This window comes from Hemitrygon akajei, chromosome 17, assembly GCF_048418815.1.
Source record: "Hemitrygon akajei chromosome 17, sHemAka1.3, whole genome shotgun sequence".
Lineage (NCBI taxonomy): Eukaryota > Metazoa > Chordata > Chondrichthyes > Myliobatiformes > Dasyatidae > Hemitrygon > Hemitrygon akajei.
Genome location: NC_133140.1, coordinates 35262330 through 35281682, shown reverse-complemented (window position 1 = coordinate 35281682; position 19353 = coordinate 35262330). Strand labels below are relative to the sequence as shown.

General features: G+C 40.7%; 1 protein-coding gene across 1 annotated transcript in view; it reads right to left on the bottom strand.

Annotated features, from left to right (window-relative positions):
* The window catches only part of LOC140740595 (11-beta-hydroxysteroid dehydrogenase type 2-like), a 117669-nt gene that overhangs the window by 69055 nt on the left and 29261 nt on the right, over positions 1–19353 (bottom strand). The window contains exons 2-3 of the mRNA XM_073069884.1: positions 14511–14723; positions 9595–9780 (exon numbers count right to left, since the gene is read on the bottom strand). Of these exons, the coding sequence (XP_072925985.1) occupies positions 9595–9780; positions 14511–14723 (399 nt within the window). The remainder of the gene's footprint in view (positions 1–9594; positions 9781–14510; positions 14724–19353) is intronic.

The window sequence follows — 19353 nt, the reverse complement described above, 5'->3', positions numbered from 1 at the left end:
CTCTGAGGCAACAGACACCCACCTGTCCTGCAGCCCAAATGGAAGTTTGTCCACGATTTGTCTAATCCCGGATGGAGTATCTAGGTATACTAGACCAGTTGAGTAGTCATCTTCTTTGGCGCCTTGAATCTCCATGAGTAAATCTCCGAGCTCCCTTAACTTAATGTGGTCCTTGGCTGACACCTTAGGAAAATTTTCCAGACGTCGGTATAGCGCCGCTTCAATAATTTCAGGGGCCACATAGCCCTCCCGAAGTCTCTCCCATGCTTTGCTTAAGGCTAGCTTGGGGTTGTTGATGTACACTGAGCGTATGCGTCTCACCTGTTTGCATGATTCTTTTCCCAGCCATTTCGCCATAAGATCCAACTCTTGGGTTGCTCTGAGCTGGACTCCGTCGATAGCGTTGGTGAATGTGGAGTACCATGCACGGTAATTTTCAGGTTTATCGTCGAACTGGTATAGTCCTGAAGTGACGAGATTCCGTCGTGCTAAATACCGTGCCATGGGTTCAACTGCAAGTGGCATGCTGGCTGGGGAAACATGTTGGCGGGTATACGACTGAGGGTGTACATCTGTTATGGAATTTGCTGTTCTGAATTCGGTCTTTGCCTCTCTTCTTGCCAAATCTGGTAAGTTTGGTGTTGAGAAGTACTTGTCATCAGCCCTTTCATTCTTGAATTCATCGCGGAGTTGCGAGGGTAAATTGTCTTCCTCGGATGGATGTGATGCAATCGGGCCTCTCTGAGACTCCTCATGACACGGGACGTTATCAAATAAGTATGGGGAGGAAGAACGAATCTTCCAGTCTATTTGAGATTGGACATAGTCGCTTGTGCGTTCCAATCTGATCTTTTCTGAAGTAGATTTTATGTCAACCAGATCATGCATTCCTTCAGCATCTTCTATGAACTCTGCTTCCACCCTGGCAGCTTCTGCTTCTCGTTGTAGCGTCAGCACTTCTAACTCTGACGCTATCCTTGCCCTTTCCAACTGGTTTTTGGCTTCTCTGGCAGCCTTTTCCATTTCTCTGGCGGCCTCTTCCTTCTGGTTTTCGGCTTCTCTGGCAGCCGCTTCCATTTCTCTGGTGGCCTCTTCCTTCTGGTTTTCGGCTTCTTTGGCAGCCGCTTCCATCTTCAATTTTGCTTCTTGTTTGGCGTAGCGCACTCGCACCTTGGCAGATTTTGCTTTAGCTCTTGCTTGGGCAGCCTTACTTGATGATGCCCTACTGCCCCTGTCGCTGGATGGCAACGACTTGATGCTGGATCAAGCTGTCATTGCAGCACTTGAAACACCTGGTAATGCCGCCTTTTCACTGTAGTGTTCTCGCTCAGGTGTAAGGGAACGCTGAACTAAACACCGAGATAAACCGTTGTCAATGAAAACAGGATCACAGTAAGATTAACCATTTACTGTTCACTCTTCCACATTAACGTATGGTGAAAACTGTTGACAAAACAATACAAGATTTGTACAGTATTTGTTTCCTTCTTGATATCACATTTACATCGTAAATATTTGCAAAAGTAAACTACAACAACTACATTACATTAAAATGCAGCATACAGTCAGAATCTACTTACGCCATTGACTGCTTTAAATACACTTCAACACAAACTATCCACAACTCTTTAACTAACGAAAACATAAACCTTATCGACCGTCGTTACTTTTAACAGAATCAGCGTTAACATTTTAATTCAACATATCGATTATCTCATGAACTTACGGCGTTGCTTCACTATGTTTCTAATGCGTAGAAGACAACTTTTCTTGCGCTGATCTTGCACATGTGAGCCCCCTCCTTCCCGTTTCTCCAAACCGGTAATTTCCCACAAGACGCGGCGAAACCGGATGTGACGTCATCGCATGCCGCGATATATCACAGACAACGAATTTACTTTAAACAATCCTAACTTTAACTAAAAAATGCTAACAAACGAATTACTAAGCGAAAATATTATAAACTAAACAAATGCCGTAAAGGCAACACAGGGTCTTCTTCAGGGTGGTGTCTGTGACTAGTGCTGTTCTGCAGGGATCCATACTAGACTCTCTATTGTTTGTAATATATAAAGATATGACCTGGATGAAAATGTTAATGGGTGGGTTAGTAAGTTTGCAGGCAATACAAAAATTGGTGGTGTTGGGGATGGTGCAGAGGATTGTCAAAGGATACAGCGGGATATAGGTACGGCCAGAGAAACTTCAGGCGGAGTTTAATCTGTGCACACTTTGCGAGATCAAATGTAAAGGGACCGTATACTGCCCGTAGCAATGTGTATGAACAGAAGGATCTTGGGGTTCAAGTCTATAGGTTCCTAGAAGAGGCTGCACAGGTCAATAAACTGGTAATGAAGACATATGGTATGCTTGTCTTTATTAGTTGAAGCACTGAGTTCAAGAGAAGTTTTATTGCAGCCCTTTAAAACTCTAGTTAGACTGCTTCCAGAGTATTGAATTCATTTCAGGTCTCCCCATTATAGCAAGGATGTGGAGACTTTCAAGAGTATGCAAAAAGGTTAACTAGGTGGCTGCCTGGGTTAGAGAGCATGTACTATGAGGAGAGGTTATACAAACTTGGGTTGTTTCCACTGGTATGGATAAGCAGAGGGGAATTTGGAGGCTAAATTTGGAGTATTGTGTGCAGTTTTGGTCACCAAATTACAAGAAGGATATTAATAAGGTTGAGAGAGTGCAGAGAAGGTTTACAAGGATGTTGCTGGGACTTGTGAAACTGAGTTATAGAGAAAGGTTGAATAGGTTAGGACTTTATTCCCTGGAGCGTAGAAGAATGAGGGGAGATTTGATAGAGGTATATAAAATTATGATGGGTATAGATAGAGTGAATGCAAGCAGGCTTTTTCCACTGAGGCTAGGGGAGAAAAAAACCAGCGGACATGGGTTAAGGGTGAAGGGGGAAAAGTTTAAAGGGAACATTGGGGGGGGGGCTTCTTCACACAGAGAGTGGTGTGAGTGTGGAATGAGCTGCCAGATGAAGTGGTAAATGCGGGCTCACTTTTAACATTTAAGAAAAACTTGGACAAGTACATGGATGATAGGTGTATGGAGGGATATGGCCCGGGTGCAGGTCAGTGGGACTAGGCAGAAAAATGGTTTGACACAGCCAAGAAGGGCCAAAAGGCCTGTTCCTGTGCTGTAATGTTCTATGGTTCTATGGGACATCTGATTGAGGGCTATAAGATTATGAGATGAATAGACCAGACAGCCAGTATTTTCACCAATGGTCAAAGTGTCTAACACTAGAGGGCATTTAAGGTGAGAGAGGGTGATTTCAAAGGAGATGTTTGGGGCAAGTTTTTTTTTAAACACAGAGAGTGGTGGGTACCTGAAATCTGCTGCTAGGGGTGGTAATGGAGGTAAATACGATGAAGATATTAAAGAGGCTCTTAGTAGGTACATGGTTAAGCAGACAATGGGAGCATGTGGACGTTGTTTATGCAGAAGAGATTAGCTTATTTAGGCATTTAACTATTGGTTTAATTAATGTGGCACACCATTGTGAGCAGGAAGATCTGCTTCCACACTGTACTGTTCTATGTTTAATCAGAGTTTTACAACATTCTGTTGTGAATTACTGACAAAAAGATTGACAGCCTGAGATTGTTGCAAGGGGGTTATGGGAGAAAATGAATGTGTAAGTGGAGAGGGTCTCTAGGAATATAATTAGAATAAATATTTAAAAAAAGCTAGAAAAGGAAAATTCAGAATTAGAGACATCTGGAGTCATAGAACAAGAAGTGTGATAAACACTACATACGGGGGCTTAATATAATATTCCGAGGGTAAAGCAATGATTCATACCAATTAACAATCCAACTGGATTGGGCAATATTACATCTGCACTTCAGTTGTAAATTTTTCTCTATAAAATGAGTCTTTCTTTTGCCAAGTGCACAGAACAAATCCGACTGCACTCGCCATTAATGATGTCATTCAGATTTAGGGTTCATACTTTCTTTTCTTCAGGAAGGATTTTACAACTGCAGCAAATTGTACTGAAACGTTGAGTTCACTGCTTCAACTTTTTCTTAGGCTTCATCTCAAAGACTGCTTGGAAACAGGGATTCTGAATTATTGCAAATGATGTATCCAGACCTCATATAACAGCTAGAACAAAAATAGCAACTTGCAATTTAACGATGTGTTTAGAAATATTTTATTCACTTTCAGTGCCTAAAGAAATGGAGTAAAACATCTGTACCCTTGTTATCTTAGATTTTCAGCCAGATTGATTTGCACCTTATAGGATTACAGCCCCTTAGGCATCTGTCAGTGCTAAGTTTTAAAGATAAAATGCAGGAATACTTGGAAACTACCTTCTACCAGTTATAATTGTAGTCTTTTCTGATGCTTCATTTTCCAAGATTTGCAAATTATAGATTTTTCAACACGTTCTCAATGGTTGAACTATTAACTCTTGAAGGCTGTGATCCTTTATGACTGAGGAATTCAACATTTTACAACTACACGTAAATTAGTAAATCACATTTAGCAGATTTGGAGGTCATATTGTACCTCAATCTGCTCTACGGGGGCTTTTCATTTTGCCCTCCGTAATTTCATTTACTTGCTAATCATTTGCTTCACCCATTAAACAAAAATCCTTTGCAAATTAATGCCATGGATCTACCGGACTGTCATATACTTTCTCTGCAGTCTGGAGAAAACTCAAGCTACAACCAAAAGAAATTCTCTGTAAATGGTTACCATCAGAAAGGAACTTAATACTTAATCAATCACAGACCAGACAAAATACTTTCTTTTCCTCACAGTATGACACCAATGACTAAGAACCCATACTGTGTTGGGAAATGCATGTCAAATAGGTGACCAAAGTACAGTTTGTGTGTGTGACTTCTGTCATAAAATGTTATTGCAACCAGAACCAAGGCATTCTGCTCAACTGAACTGACCTTGCACATGGCACACACACAAAGGGCTCTCTTCTGTTCAGTGCTTGGTGTGAGGCAAAATAATTGGGCTTAAAATCAGTTGCAGTGACTGAGAAAAATGGATAGAAAACTTACAGGGACTGACAGAGATGATTCAAAATCCTAGACTTCACGGCCTTGGGCCTAGTTATCTATGTCACATTTTAAGTTGTTCTGAAGGAGGCCTCACATGTCAAGGGAAGTTCTATTTCTGTATCAATCGTCTGTTCGAATCACACGTGCACACACAATGGGATTCTGCACAAGTGACATCCATTACATATGTTTAGGTGCCTCTGTGTATGTAGTACCCAAAGTACATTAGTGACTGTTTCAATCCCTGCAGTGGCCTACTTGATTCAGGATTCAAGGCCTACAATTTTCTAGTTATGGTGCGCTACAGCACAGAAACAGACCCTTTGGCCCATCTAGTCCATGCTGAACTGCTATTCCCACCTGGACCATAGCCCTCCATACCCTTCCCATCCATGTACTTATCCAAATTTCTCTTTAAAGTTGCAAACAAACCCGCATCCATCATTCCACACTCACACACCCTTGGAGTGAAGAAGTTCTGCCTGAGATTCTCCTTAAACATTCCACCTTTCACCTTTAGTCTATGACCTCCAGTCCTAGTCTCACCCAAAAGCAGTAGAATAAGCCTGGCTGCATTTGCCCTGTCTGTGTCCCTCATAATGACGTACACCTCTATCAAATCACCCCCATTCTCCCACACTGAAGGGAATAAAGTCCTAACCTATTCAACCTTTCCTCAAGACTCGGCAATGTTCCTGTAACTTTTCTCTGTACTTTTTCAATACCATTAAAATCTTCCCAGTAGGTAAGTGAAATTCAAATTTGGCCTCAACATCTTATACAACTTCAGCATGACATCGCAACCCCTGTACTCAATACTTTGATTCATGAAGGCCAATGTATCAAAAGCTCTCTTTACAACTCTACCTACCTGTAATGCCGCTTCCAATGTATTATGGATCCCTTTGATTGACTGGACTTCTCAGTGCCCTACCGTTCACTGTGTATATCCTACCCTACCTTATCCTCCCAAAGTGTAACACCTCGCCCTTCTCTGCATTAACTTCCATTTACCATTCTTCAGCCCATTTTCCAGCGGGGCAAGATCCCATTACAAGCTTTGAGAGTTTTCCTCGCTGTCCATTATGACCCCCCCTCCGAACCTTGGTGACATCCTCAAACTTGCTGAACTCGTTTACCACATTATCATCCAGATCAGTAATATAGATGACAAACAACAACAGACTCAGCACCAATACTTGCAGCTCACCACCAGTCACAGGCTTCCGGGAAGAGAGGCAACCATCTAGCGCCACTCTCTGGCTTCTGCTTCTAAGCCAATGTTGCATATTGAATGCCAAACAACTGATCAAGATGAAGCAGTTCTGTTATATTGCTTTTATAATTCCTGAATCAGCTGTCTGGTGCCGCCGACTGATGCGACGTAGGAGAACAAGGAGGATAGCGAGCAGCAGGCTTGCTGTTGGCTGTGTGCCCAGAGGCACAGAAATTGGAAAAAGCGACACCACAGACTTGTAACATCATAAATCAGTGAGTTGTTTTGTTATGTCTCCCCTCTTGCTGTGAAACGGGTCTCCTCTTTTTCCCTTATTAAGGAGAGAGAGAGAGCCTGTGCTATATCGAATTACTGGGTGAACAAGTAGCCTTTGGGGTACTACAAGTCTGTGTCTTATTGATGCTTTGCTGTATGCTTGAGTGCTCGGTGGGAGGTGCCATTGCTTTTTTGCTGGGGGGGGTTCATTGCTTTGCTGCTGCTTATACATCGGAGGAAGCAGTTGGGGGGGCTTTGGGGTTCTAACATTTAACTGTCGTTCATTCTTTGGGGCACTCCTCTGTTTTTGTGGACGTTTGCGAAGGAAAAGAATTTCAGGATGTATTTTGTATACATTTCTCTGACATTAAATGTACCTATTGAAAACCTATTCCTGTTCTTATTCATATCAATGCTATTTAATTTCCTGTGAATATTATTTTAGAGGAGAAAGGTAATTAGTAATAATTAACTTCAATTTTACTTTGAAAACCATTAAAAATGTAATTTCACATATGGAACAAATAAACTTTACAGACCCTTAGTAATTCTGATGTTCACATTAGGACAGAAAACGCCATCTATAAATTAGTTACGTATGGAATCGTTACTCTTGCCCGACGGAAACAACTCCCAGACAATTATAATTCATTACCGTTCAACACAAAAGGTCTATTCATTGCTTAGTATGTTGAGATATTTTAACATTGATTGCTTACAGAAGTAGCTCGGAAAGCATGCTATGGAAAGTTCAATTCCACTAATCTACAGCTTTAAGTACAATTTCATTACATTGCCTCAGCATGCCAGATATTCCATTTGCATCATTGTTCCAAACGTCTAAACTATGCATCTCGCTCAATACACTATTGTTAGCAATGCATCACAATGATCTGGAACGGAAACAAAATGTATAGTTGCTTGCCTCTGTTAATTAAACATTATTTATTAACTAAACCTCCCGCAAAGTTAAATGTTGTGACATGGAGGATAACAGGGCTTTGCTTCCAGATGAGCTCAATGCCTTCTATGCTCGCTTTGACCACCAGAACAGGGAGGAACCATCGCGCATCCCCATGCCTCCCGATGATTCTTTGGTCTCAGAATCTGAAAATAATGTGCCTTCAAGAGAGTGAATCCAAGGAAAGGATCCGGTCTGGATGGAGTACCTGGCTGAGTACTGAAGACCTGTGCTGGCTTGTGTGTTCATGGATATCTTCAACCTCTTGCTCCGTCAGTGTGTGGTACCCAACTGCTTCAAGCAGGCTTCAATCGTACTAGTGCCGAAGAAGAGCGTGGTAACCTGCCTCAATGACTATCGCCCAGTGGCACTTACATTCACTGTGATGGAGTGTTTTGAGAGGCTGGTGCTGAATCATACCAGCTCTTGTCTGAATGACGACTTGGATCCGTTTCAATTTGCCACTGAAGCAACAAGTCTACAGACGATGCTATTTTGTTGGCTGGAATCCTGGAGCATCTGGACAGCAGAGATGGATACATCTGGATGCTCCTTATGAATCACATCTCACCATTTCACCCCATCATTCCCTCAAAACTAATCAGAAAACTCCACGATCTGGGCCTCAATATCCTCTTGTGCAACTGGAGCCTGGATTTCCTCACTTGTAGACCCCAGTCAGTTCGGATTGGCAAAAACATCTCCTCCACAACCTCCATCAGTGATGTGTTCTTAGCCCCCTGCTCTACTCGCTTTACACCTGTGACAGTGTAGCTAAGTACAGCTCCAACAGCAACACCACATACAAGATTGCTGATAACACCACTGTTACGGGCTGTATCAAAGGTGGTGATGAATCTGCATACAGGAGGGAGATTTAAAACTTGGCTGAGTGGTGTCACACAACAACCTCTCACTCAATGTCAATAAGACCAAGGAACAGATTGTCAACTTCTGAAGAGGGAAACCAAAGGTCCATGAGCCAGTACTCATCAGAAGATCAGACATGGAGGGGGTCAGTAACTTTAAATTCCTGGGTGTCACTGTCTCAGAGGACCTGACCTGGACCCATTATATAAATATAATTGCAAAGAAAGCACAACAGCGCCTCTACTTCCTCAGGAGTCTGCGGAGGTTCAGCATGTCATCAAAAATATTGGCAAACTTCTATAGATGTGTGGCGGAAAGTGTGCTGACTGGCTGTATTACAGCCTGGTATGGGAACACCAATGCCTTTGAGCAGAAATTCCTACAAAAGGTAGTAGATTTAGCTCAGTAAATCACAGATAAAATCCTCCCAACCACTGAGAACATCTACATAGATACCTTGCCATAGAAAAGCATCCATCATTAAAGATCCTCACCTCCCAGGCCTCAGGACCTGCACCACCAGGTTCAAGAACAGTTACTACCCCTCAGCCATCAGGCTACTGAATAAAAGAGGACAACTACACATTTGAGGAATCCGTTATATTGTTATTTCATGCTCATTATCTATTGCTATTTATTTATTAGCTGCATTTTCCGTTTGTTTACAGTATACAGTTCCTGATGTTTGCAGTTTATGGATCCTGTTTGCAGTCATTTTTCTAAGATTTGCTCAGTACACCCGCATAAAAAGAATATCAAGGTTGAATGAGGAGCTCTGATAATAAATTCTATTTTGAACTTTACTTTATGCTTTGAACTTTGCTTATTGTAATGAATATTCACCCTCATGCAACATCAGTGAAGCTTCAGCACAGCAGCACCGGATTTTAATGTAGTCTACAGGTGACCTAACTTATGAAAAACCACAAGTTACATTGGAATTTAAAACTGTATATCCAATTGTAGATGAGTACTGCCACCTTAAGAAATTTATTTCTATTTGTCTTGATTGTAGAACACTTATTTTGAGAAGAACATTGCAAAGTAATGTGTGAGTAGCTGTCAATTACTTCAAGCAGGGTGTCAATACCTCCCTCAATGTTTTTGACAGGGTGATCTATTCCGATAAGATGTAATTTTTTGTCTCAACAAGATCTTTCATATTGTTATTCTGAAAATTTCCTGCAAACCAACAGCATCCCATTACTATATAAAGAACATACCTGAGGGACTAGAAAGATTAATTATCCTCCCTTTTGCTCGACGAATCAAAGGTAAAAATGTTTTAGTAACTTCAACTGTTCCCAGGAAATTGACATCCATGCATTGCTTAAAATCATCTGTTGGAATGATTTCCGCTTCACAAAAAGAAGTTGTGATTCCTGCATTATTAACTAGAGCATAGAGTCCTACAGAAAGAGAAAGCAAAAATTAGAATTCCAAAAAAATTCTTTGATGTTTTTGTTCTGCCATGGAATAAAGGTTAGGTGTATTTGGTAGCATCTAATTTCTGTAACCTTCTCTTCCTCCTCTAAACCCTACTAGGTGTCAAGTTTCTTGAACACCAGAATCTCAATCACTCCTCCTCTCGGATTTAGGCAACACCTTAAGCTCAGGAATTCCCTTCCTAAACTTTGTTTTTGTTAAGATACTCCTTAAAATAAACATGAGAAGATCTTCAGATGCTGGAAACCCAAAGCAACACTCTGAGTGCTGAAGGAGGGTTTCAGCTGAGAATGCCGACTGTTTAGTGTTTTCCATAGATGCTGCCCGACCCGCTGATTTTCTCCAGCATTTTGTGTGTTGCTTCTTAAAATAGCCTGTTTGGCCAAGACTTTCATGATTACCTGTATACCTCAGACTTTAGATACACCACTGAGACATGTCATCTGCATAAATTCTCTGATGACTCAGAAATAGTTGGGTCTATAAAGGGAGGGCGGGAGGCTGAATACAAAGCCCTGGTGGAGGACTTTGTCAACTGATGCAAGTTGAATCATCTGCAGCTCAATATCAATAAGACAAAGGAGATGGGGATGGACTTTAGGAAGTCTAGGCCTGCACTGCTCCCTGTTACTATTGATGGTGAGGACGTGAATGTGGTGAGAACCTACAAGTACTTGGAGACGCACCAGATGACAGACTTGAGTGGAGCACCAACACAGGGTGTGTACAAGAAGGGCCTGAGCCGCCTTTACTTCCTGAGGAGACTGAGGTCCTTTGGAGTATGCAGGCCTCTCCTTCACATGTTCTACCAGTCTGTTGTCACCAGTACGATCTCCTATGCAGTGGTGTGCTGGGGCAATGGCATCAACATGGGTGATGTCAACAGGCTCAATAAACTGATTAGAAAGGCTGGCTCTGGAGTCAATCTGGACACACTAGAGGCTGTGGTGGAACAAAGGACCCTACGGAAAATCCTGGCATTTCTGGACAATGTTCACCCTCTGCCTGCCACCTTGGCTGAACAGAGGAGCACTTTTTATAATAGACTAAGACAACTCCGCTGCTCCAAAGAGCGCTAAATGAGGTCATTCTCACCCTCGGCCATTAGGCTCTAGAATGAGTCAAACTGTAGCCAGGGAAGTGATTACCCCCTCCTGTTAGACTGTTCAGGTAATTTTTTTATTCTTTCTTACTTCTTACTTCTTACTTCTGATATTTGTGTGTCTGTGCATTTGTAATGCTACAGCGAGACTATATTTTCCTTTGGGATCAATAAAGTATTTATCTATCTATCTAGTCAGTTCATTTATCTTATTTTCTGTGGTTCAGTGTCAAATGCACATTATCTAATTTTTTTTTAAAGTAACTAGTGTCTTTCAAGAAAGTGTTTCTTCATAAAGTTGCAGTATTTTAGTTGGAGCAAATGAGCAACAGGAGCAATGTGGGAATCTCGTCAAACCGTATCACCTCAAGGGAAACTTGGATATTCTCTTTTATGAACGTGCCAGCTACCTTTAAACTATAAAAGGCAGTTTTCTTTCAGCAGTCCATCACATGAAAGATCATGAAGGCAAAAGAGAAGAAAGACACTGATGCACCATCAATTACTCTAGGAGACTGGAAGTGAATGATAGGTTTTTATTAACAGCGAAAAGGGAGCACAACCATGTCGAAAACTGAGGGAGGAGCAGTGCCTCCAATCGCCTTTATACGGGGGTCTGTGGGAGGAGCCACAGGAGCAGTCAGCAGAGGGGCGTATCCAGACAGGTATACATAGTTTACCACAGACACAAAGAAAACTAAGAGCATCTAAAGAAATACACAATGACATATAAACACAGGGAAACAAAACCAAAATGAAAAATGTTGAGATAAGATTTTTTAACAAATCAAATAATATTCATACTGTAAAATAGAGGACCACAAAAAGAAGCTTTGTTGAGATCGGCACAAAGGGATGCACACAGGAAATAAAGGGATAATTGTATTAGTTTGTAAATAAAGCTTGATGGAATTGTTTTTTGGAATGCAAAGGATCCAGTTTGATGTTCCCTGTGGCATTTGTCCATTAACGATGTCTGGATATGACAGCAATGAGAGGGAAGTATCCCACTGAGGGGCTATTTTTACAGTTGTAGTGAAACTTCTCTTGCCATTTCAAAATCTTTTATGTACAATCCAAAATGCAAATTACATTCAACTGGAGAGTTAAAGTTCTTTGAATTTATCCAATTCATTGAATATCCTTTCTTATTGGACATACTTTCAAAATCTGCAGGAACTCTTAAATCATAGTGCCAAACAGCTGGTTCTGAAGATTCATATCAAAAGATATCAATTATTTTTGCATTGTAAATTAATTTTCCTCGGCTTTGTAATCTTATGGATAACATAGCAATGGAAAGGCAGATGAAATCACCTAATTAAAATTTTACTTGAACTTGGAAATTCATTTTCCTCAGAACTTAAGAGTACTAATATCATCAAAGTTGATGTCATTCCTACCTCTGAATTTAGGCAACAGCTGTGGAAGGTTCTGCTTAAAGCATTGACTATGAAAGTACGAGTGAAAAGGCATTGCACTGCTTATTCTTGTAAATATTTTTCATTATGAATAAAGTTCTTACTGATGTAAAAAACAGATCTGGAATGGCTTTTAACTGCTACAAACAATGGAAGGAGGCTTCTGTAAACATTTTCAGAACTGCGCTCAATGTTAACGCTAAAGGAAGACAGACAGTTCTGATTCACTAAGCTTAATTAAGGATAATGGCATGTGTATATCATTAAGGTGCAATTGTATCGCAAGACTGTGTAGGTCACTATTAATTTACATACTAGTGCTTATCCACGTTTTGTATAAGGTTTGTTACAATTCATAAGATCAAAGAGAAAGATGCTTTTATTAGTCACTGCACTCCAAAGTGGAACTTGTGATGATTTTGTACTTTTAGATACAGGACCAATTTAGAGCTGAGAAGGTAGGTTAAAATTAAAACTAATAACTGGTTTGGTTTAAGCTTTGTGAATCCAGCAGTTCTAAACAAAAAGCTGAATGATAAAAAGTGGGGGGGGGGGGGGGACTTTGCATCTTCAATCATGTAAAAACAACAGTTACTAATTTTCTTGAAGGATCCAGGTGTAAAGTCCAGATTGTTAGAATTGCTATAAGAAGGATGTAATTCAGCTGGCGAGACTGTAGCAAAGATTCGCAGGAACACTGCCTGGACTGGATGCTCAGAGTTATAATGAGAGATTAGATAAATGGGGACTGTTTTCTGCAGAGCGAAGGAGGGTGAGCGGTTTAAAATTATCAGGGGCACTTTTCCCAGGGAGGGAATAATAAATAGAGGACATACGTACAAGGTGAAAGGGGAAAGATTTAAAAAGGGCATGAGAGCTCATTTTTCCACACAGAGGGTGGTGGGATTATGCCAGAGGAGGAGATGAATGTTTAAAGGTATTTAGACAGGGTCATGGACAGCAGGAATACAGACCAGATGGGACTGGTGTAGATAGGTAACTTGGTTGATGTGGATGATGTGGGCCAAATGGTTCAATTTGGTTGCGCGAATGGAGCAGACTCGATGGGCCAAATGGCCTACTTCTGCTCCTTTGTCTTGTGATCTTGTGATCTTATGAATATCTCGGAATATAAGAGGCATAGGAAGGGCAGATAGAAATATATTTATCCCACATTAGGGCATTAAAAACAAGAAGTAGGTAGAAGATTTAAGGAGAATCTTAGGGGTAAGATATTTTGCACAGAGAGTGGCTGATATTTGGAGTGAGCTGCTACAGGATGTGGTGAAATTAGATACAATTATTATGTTTAAGAGGCATTTAGACAGACTCTGAAATAGGCAAGGAAAAGATCCTAATGTGGGCAACTGGAATTAGTATAGATGAGCAAAAATGTCGAGATGAACAAAGTGGGCAGAAGCTTCTGATACTGTACTGTATGACTCTATGATATCATTACTCTATCATTTTCAGAATTAGTAATTAGTTTATCACTATTATACCTGTCTGACTTTAGCCATATACCATACTGTGAAAGCTAAGATGTTTGGGGAAACATTTCAAAGTCAAAGTAAATTTATTATCAAAATGCGTCCATGTCACCTTGTATTAGCTATAGCTTCATCTTCTTGCAGGCATTTCAGCCACTAATATACCAAATGACAGGCTGAACAATTGAACTTTCTTGCATCGGCTACTAGACCACTAATGTTTCTTCTTCTGTTTTAATCTCTTTTGCCAAGGAAACAATGCTCCAAAAATAAAGAACTTCCCTAGGTTAGAACTTTATCCTAAATGATGACATAACACCTGAAGAATGATCTCGGCCCAAAGCATTAACTGTTTACTCTTTTCCATAGATGCCGCCTGGCCTGCTGAGTTCCTCCAGCATTTTGTGAGTGTTGCTCAGATTTCCAGCATCTGCAGATTTTCTCTTCTACATGTTATAGTGCCAATGTTGTAGTTCTTGCATGTGGCAATAGGTAATATTAATTATTATGCATGTTTACACCACCTGATGTGAAGTTAGAACATTTCTTATTTACAGTCATTGTCAGTAAACAATTGTCCTTCAGAAGAACAGATTAATGTTTATTCTATTGCTACAGTATTATTAACTTTGTGAACATTTCCAGGACCTTGGAATGAAACATGGTACACTGCAACATACCTTTGTCTCCCAGCTGCTTTTCAATTTTTTTCTTAACTTCTTGGACCATGGCCCAGTCTGTAACATCCATTTGAATGACTGAGAGTCGATCAGAAGCAGAACATCTGAGAACCTGCGCTCCATTTCCTTCTTCATGAAGCACCATTGCAAACACACGGAAGCCAAGGAGATGGAGGTGCTTGGCCAGAGAGTGGCCAAAGCCCGAGTCACAACCTAAATGTAAAAAGAACAGGCATTGGTAATGGGTTTATTATTAGCAGATGTACAGAGATAGAGTGGTTTGCATATGGACCATTCCAAATGGGAGTATGTCAATGTAGTACAAAGGGAAAGGCAGCAACAAATGCAGAATGCAAGGTCACAGTTATAAAGGAAGTGCGGGGCAGGTAGACAATGAGGTGAAGCAGCCATGCTCAAGTCGACTGTGAGATCTTCTTCATGATGGAGGGGGGGGGAGGCAGAAGAGAGAATGACCAGAGTGAGGAGGGGCTTTGATTATGTTGGCTCCTTTCCCCAGGCAGCAGAAAGTGCAGACAGAGTTAGCAGAGGAGATGCCAGATTCTGTGACACAATTCAAACAAGTAGGGGTAAGTAATTGTTCAAACACTAAAACAATGAAAAAAAAGCAGTCTCTTAGTTATTTTTGTTCTGTCCTGCTTACAAATTTAATGTTGCCTGTAAAGAGGCAAAAGTATAAATGTCCACGATACAAGAAACAAATATGTTTATGAGCACTGTTCCCTCTAAGCTGTGTGGGTGTGCAGCCACACAGTAACGGAAATGCTCCCGTGCACAAAGCCATTGATGCCGTGCAGCTGAAATTTTCTTTTATATAATGCTAATATAACTTTGAAATTATTAGCATTAACTGTCAATTGTGTTTTAGAATATCTGGCATCCCTTTGTAAATTCCTTCAGAAAAGCTCTTTGAATACAATTGAAGCACTGCAGTATGCAAAAGCAAAAATTAACAAGTTGCGGTCACGGTATCTTGGCGATAATGTTTATTGGAGTGACAAAGTGAAAGATCTGCTTGTGTTTATAAGTTCTGATGTTGATACTGTGCCTATTATTTGATTCATTCAACATGTTAATAAATTTCTTGATAACGAGCCTATAGAATGGCAAGCTTTTGACCCTGTAGCTATTGAAAACACAACCAATTTTGAATTTGGAAAAGAGAATTTTGTGTGACTGACAAAAAATACTCAGCTACTATTACAACTATGATGGAAGTGTTGCCTCAAAAATATTGCAGCGATGAATAGTGTGATTTCAAATTTGTCATTTCTGGGAAAGTTAAGACTGGTTCAATTAAGACGTTTACTGATAGTTTGAACTATGTGCTTAGAAACAAAGAACTTGAAGAACTGTCAATTCTCGTTGCATCATTGAAGCATTTCAAGCTTCTAGTGCTGACTGCGAACGTGGAGTCAGTCTTATGAATTCAATCAAATGTAAATCCAGGTACAGACTAGAAATGGAACCTTTGAATGACCTAATGAGGATTAAGATGCGTCTTTCACCTGGATGTGAAATTAATCTGGACAGTGCTCATAGACAAAGGGTCTGTAATAAAGACAGAGTATAAAATGTGGAAGATTTTCTTTGTTCTCCATTTCATTACACCCTTCAATTACTAAATAAAATCAGAAGTATATGATTTTTCAATTTTCATTCTAAATTTTCATGTTACAAAAAAAACATTTTGCAGTTTTCAGGCCATGTAAGTATTCCCTGCTCAGGGCAATGGTTCATTCATATGCAGTTGTGTAAAAAGAAATTGAGGGTATGCTGCTTATGAGCCTCTGAGGAACTGCTGATCTGAGACCAAATTCTATTATATATCCAACACAGATGGCTTAATGGGTCCTCCTTAGAAATACTTAAAGTCTTGGTCTTCAATACAGAATGAATAAATCTGTCAAAGAATCGGAGAGATAGCAAGAAAGCAGGTGTCCTAAATAATTAAACTCTAAAAGCGAGATAAAAAATTACAATAAAAGAAATCAACTTGGTTCATGGACCTTCAAGTCAGATGGCTGCTGATAGAAAGCTTTGACATAGTAATAAGGGAGGATTGGTGAGCTTGATATGGTTGGCTCTTATTCATTCTAGATCAAATACCTTTTGAAAGTATTATGTAATTTGGAGGAACAGGGAATAAAATAGCTGTTAAAGCTCGGACATAGAATCATTTGATGATCATAAAGCAGAGAGTAACGGGGAATTGATTTTTAAACTGAAAGAAAGTTGGTAATTGTAGGTATCCTAAAACAAATTAATGCTTTAGTTGCTAGATATCCAAATAATTCAGAGCAGCATTAAAATACTCAACTAGTTTGATAGCATCAACGGAGATGGAAACAGAGATAAATTTCAGGTTAATAACCCTTTGCCTGAAAAGTTAGAGTAAATGAAATTTAAGACGCAGAGCAAGGAGGTGAAGAGGTGATGGAGTTGAGTGAAATAAGGTAGGCAAGGTATATGTGAATAGAAAAAGGTGGGTCTATAGGAGATACAAAGAGAGGACAAATGAATGTAGAATTATCAGCTAATCAGAAAAATATGAGAAGATAAAATGTGAGATTGAAATACTAGAATTACAGGTGATTTGAAATTGTTGAACTCAAATTTAAGTCTCAGAGAATGAGGGGAGATTTGATTGGGGCATATAAAATTATGAGGGGTATAGATCGGGTAAATGCAAGCAGGATTTTTCCACTGAGGTTGGGTGAGACTAGCTCCAGAGGTCATGCATTAAGGGAGTTCAAGGGGAACATGAAGGGGAGCTTCTTCACTCAGAATATGTTGAGTGTGTAAGGAGCTGCCCGTGGAAGTAGTGAATGCAGATTCTATTGCAACATTTGACAAGTTCGGATGGATGGAAGGGGTATGGAGGACTATGGTCCAGGTGCAGCTCAATAGGACTAGGCAGAATCATCCTTCTGCATGGACTAAATTGGCCATAGGGCCTGTTTCTGTGCTGTAGTGCTCTATGACTCTAGAAAGCTGTAGCATGTTTGTCACAAGATGCATTGCATTGAATTTATTTGCACATTGTCAGAAGTCGAAGACAGAGATCAGAGTAGGAGTGTGCTGTGATATTTAACTCCAAACATTGAACTGATTGCAAGAAAAAGACAGGAGCTCAAGAGAACAGGTCTTAGATTCGTTTTTACTTTAAGCTAAGTACCTACGTATGACATGGCGGCATAATCATGTATGTCATTTACGTTCTTTTATATATAACCCACAATGCATTATGTATTCAACAAAGAATACTTAAACAAACAATATATTACTCAAATATTACTGAAATATTAAATACTCAACAGAGTGTCATGTTTGTGGATTGAAAAGAGGAAAGTTCTGCAAACTAATTTCTTTACAGTTGAGGTTGCTCTTAACCTCCACTCATGTCCTAAACATTGGTACAAAAGTCAGAGTCATCTGTGCCTGTCTTTGGGCAATAAAACATTGTTGTATTGCCCCCTACCAGTGTTTAGAAAGCTATTGAAAGGTGGGAAATTCATTAGTACTGTCAAGTGTCCTCACACGCCGTCGTGCTGCTCAAGGAGCTGTCAATATGAGTGTAGAAGTGCACGAATTAGGAGCCGAGCAGATTGCTTGGCCCTCAGGCCTGCTCATTGTTCAGTAAGGTCATAGCATCGATCACCAAAGATCCTCGCCACCCACGATACGCTCTTTTCTCGCTGCTGCCATTAGGTAGAAGGCACAAGTGCCTCAGGACTCACACCAGCAGCTTCAAGAACAGTGACTACCCCTCAATCATCAGGCTCTTGAACAAAAGGGGATAACCACACTCATTTAAGGACTCTGTTATTTTGTTATTTTATGCTTGTTATTATTGCTATTTATTCATTATCTGTATTTGCCCAGTTTGTTTACAGTTTACAGATCCTGTTTACAGTTACTGTTCCATAACTTTGCTAAGCACGCCAGGAGTATAAGAATCTTGGGGTTGTTTGTAGTGATGTGTGTGTACTCTGATAATAAATTTTGCTTTGAACTTTGAACTGACCTTACTGGTGTTCTTTTTCTGCTCGTGGTCTGAATTCTTCTCTATCACTGCCTATCCTCTCTCACACACTGTCTCCAAGCTTTCTCTAATTGTGAGCCAACCTCCTCTTCCCCAGTCTCTTCAGTTCAGTTCCCACCCCCCAACAATTCTAGTTTAAACTCTCCCCAGTAGCCTTAGCAAACCTCCCCGCCAGGATATTGGTCCCCCTGGGACTCAAGTGCAACCTGTCCATTTTGTACAGGTCACACCTGCCCCGAAGATCCAGAAATCTGAATCCCTGTCCCCTGCTCCAATCCCTCAGCCATGCATTTATCCTCCACCTCATTCTATTCCTATTCTCACTGTCGTGTGGCACAGGCAGTAATCCCGAGATCACTACCTTTGCAGTCCTGCATCTCAAATTCCTTCCTCACTCCCTGTAGTCTGTTTTCAGGATCTCTTCCCTTTTGCTACCTGTGTCTTTGGTACCAATATGTACCACAACCTCTGGCTGTTCTCCCCTTCCACTGCAGGATATCATGGATGTGATCTGAAACATCTCGGACCCTGGCACCTGGGAGGCAAACTACCATCCGAGTTTCTTTCCTGCATCCACAGAATCGCCTGTCTGATCCCCTCACTGTAGAGTCGCTGATCACTACTGCCTTCCTCTTACTTTCCCTACCCTTCTGAACCACAGGGCCAGACTCTGTGTCAGAGGCACGGCCACTGTCACTTCCCCCAGGTAGGCTGTTCCCCCTCTCCCAACAGTACTCAAACAGGAGTACTTATTGTCAAGAGGTACAGCCACAAGGGAGC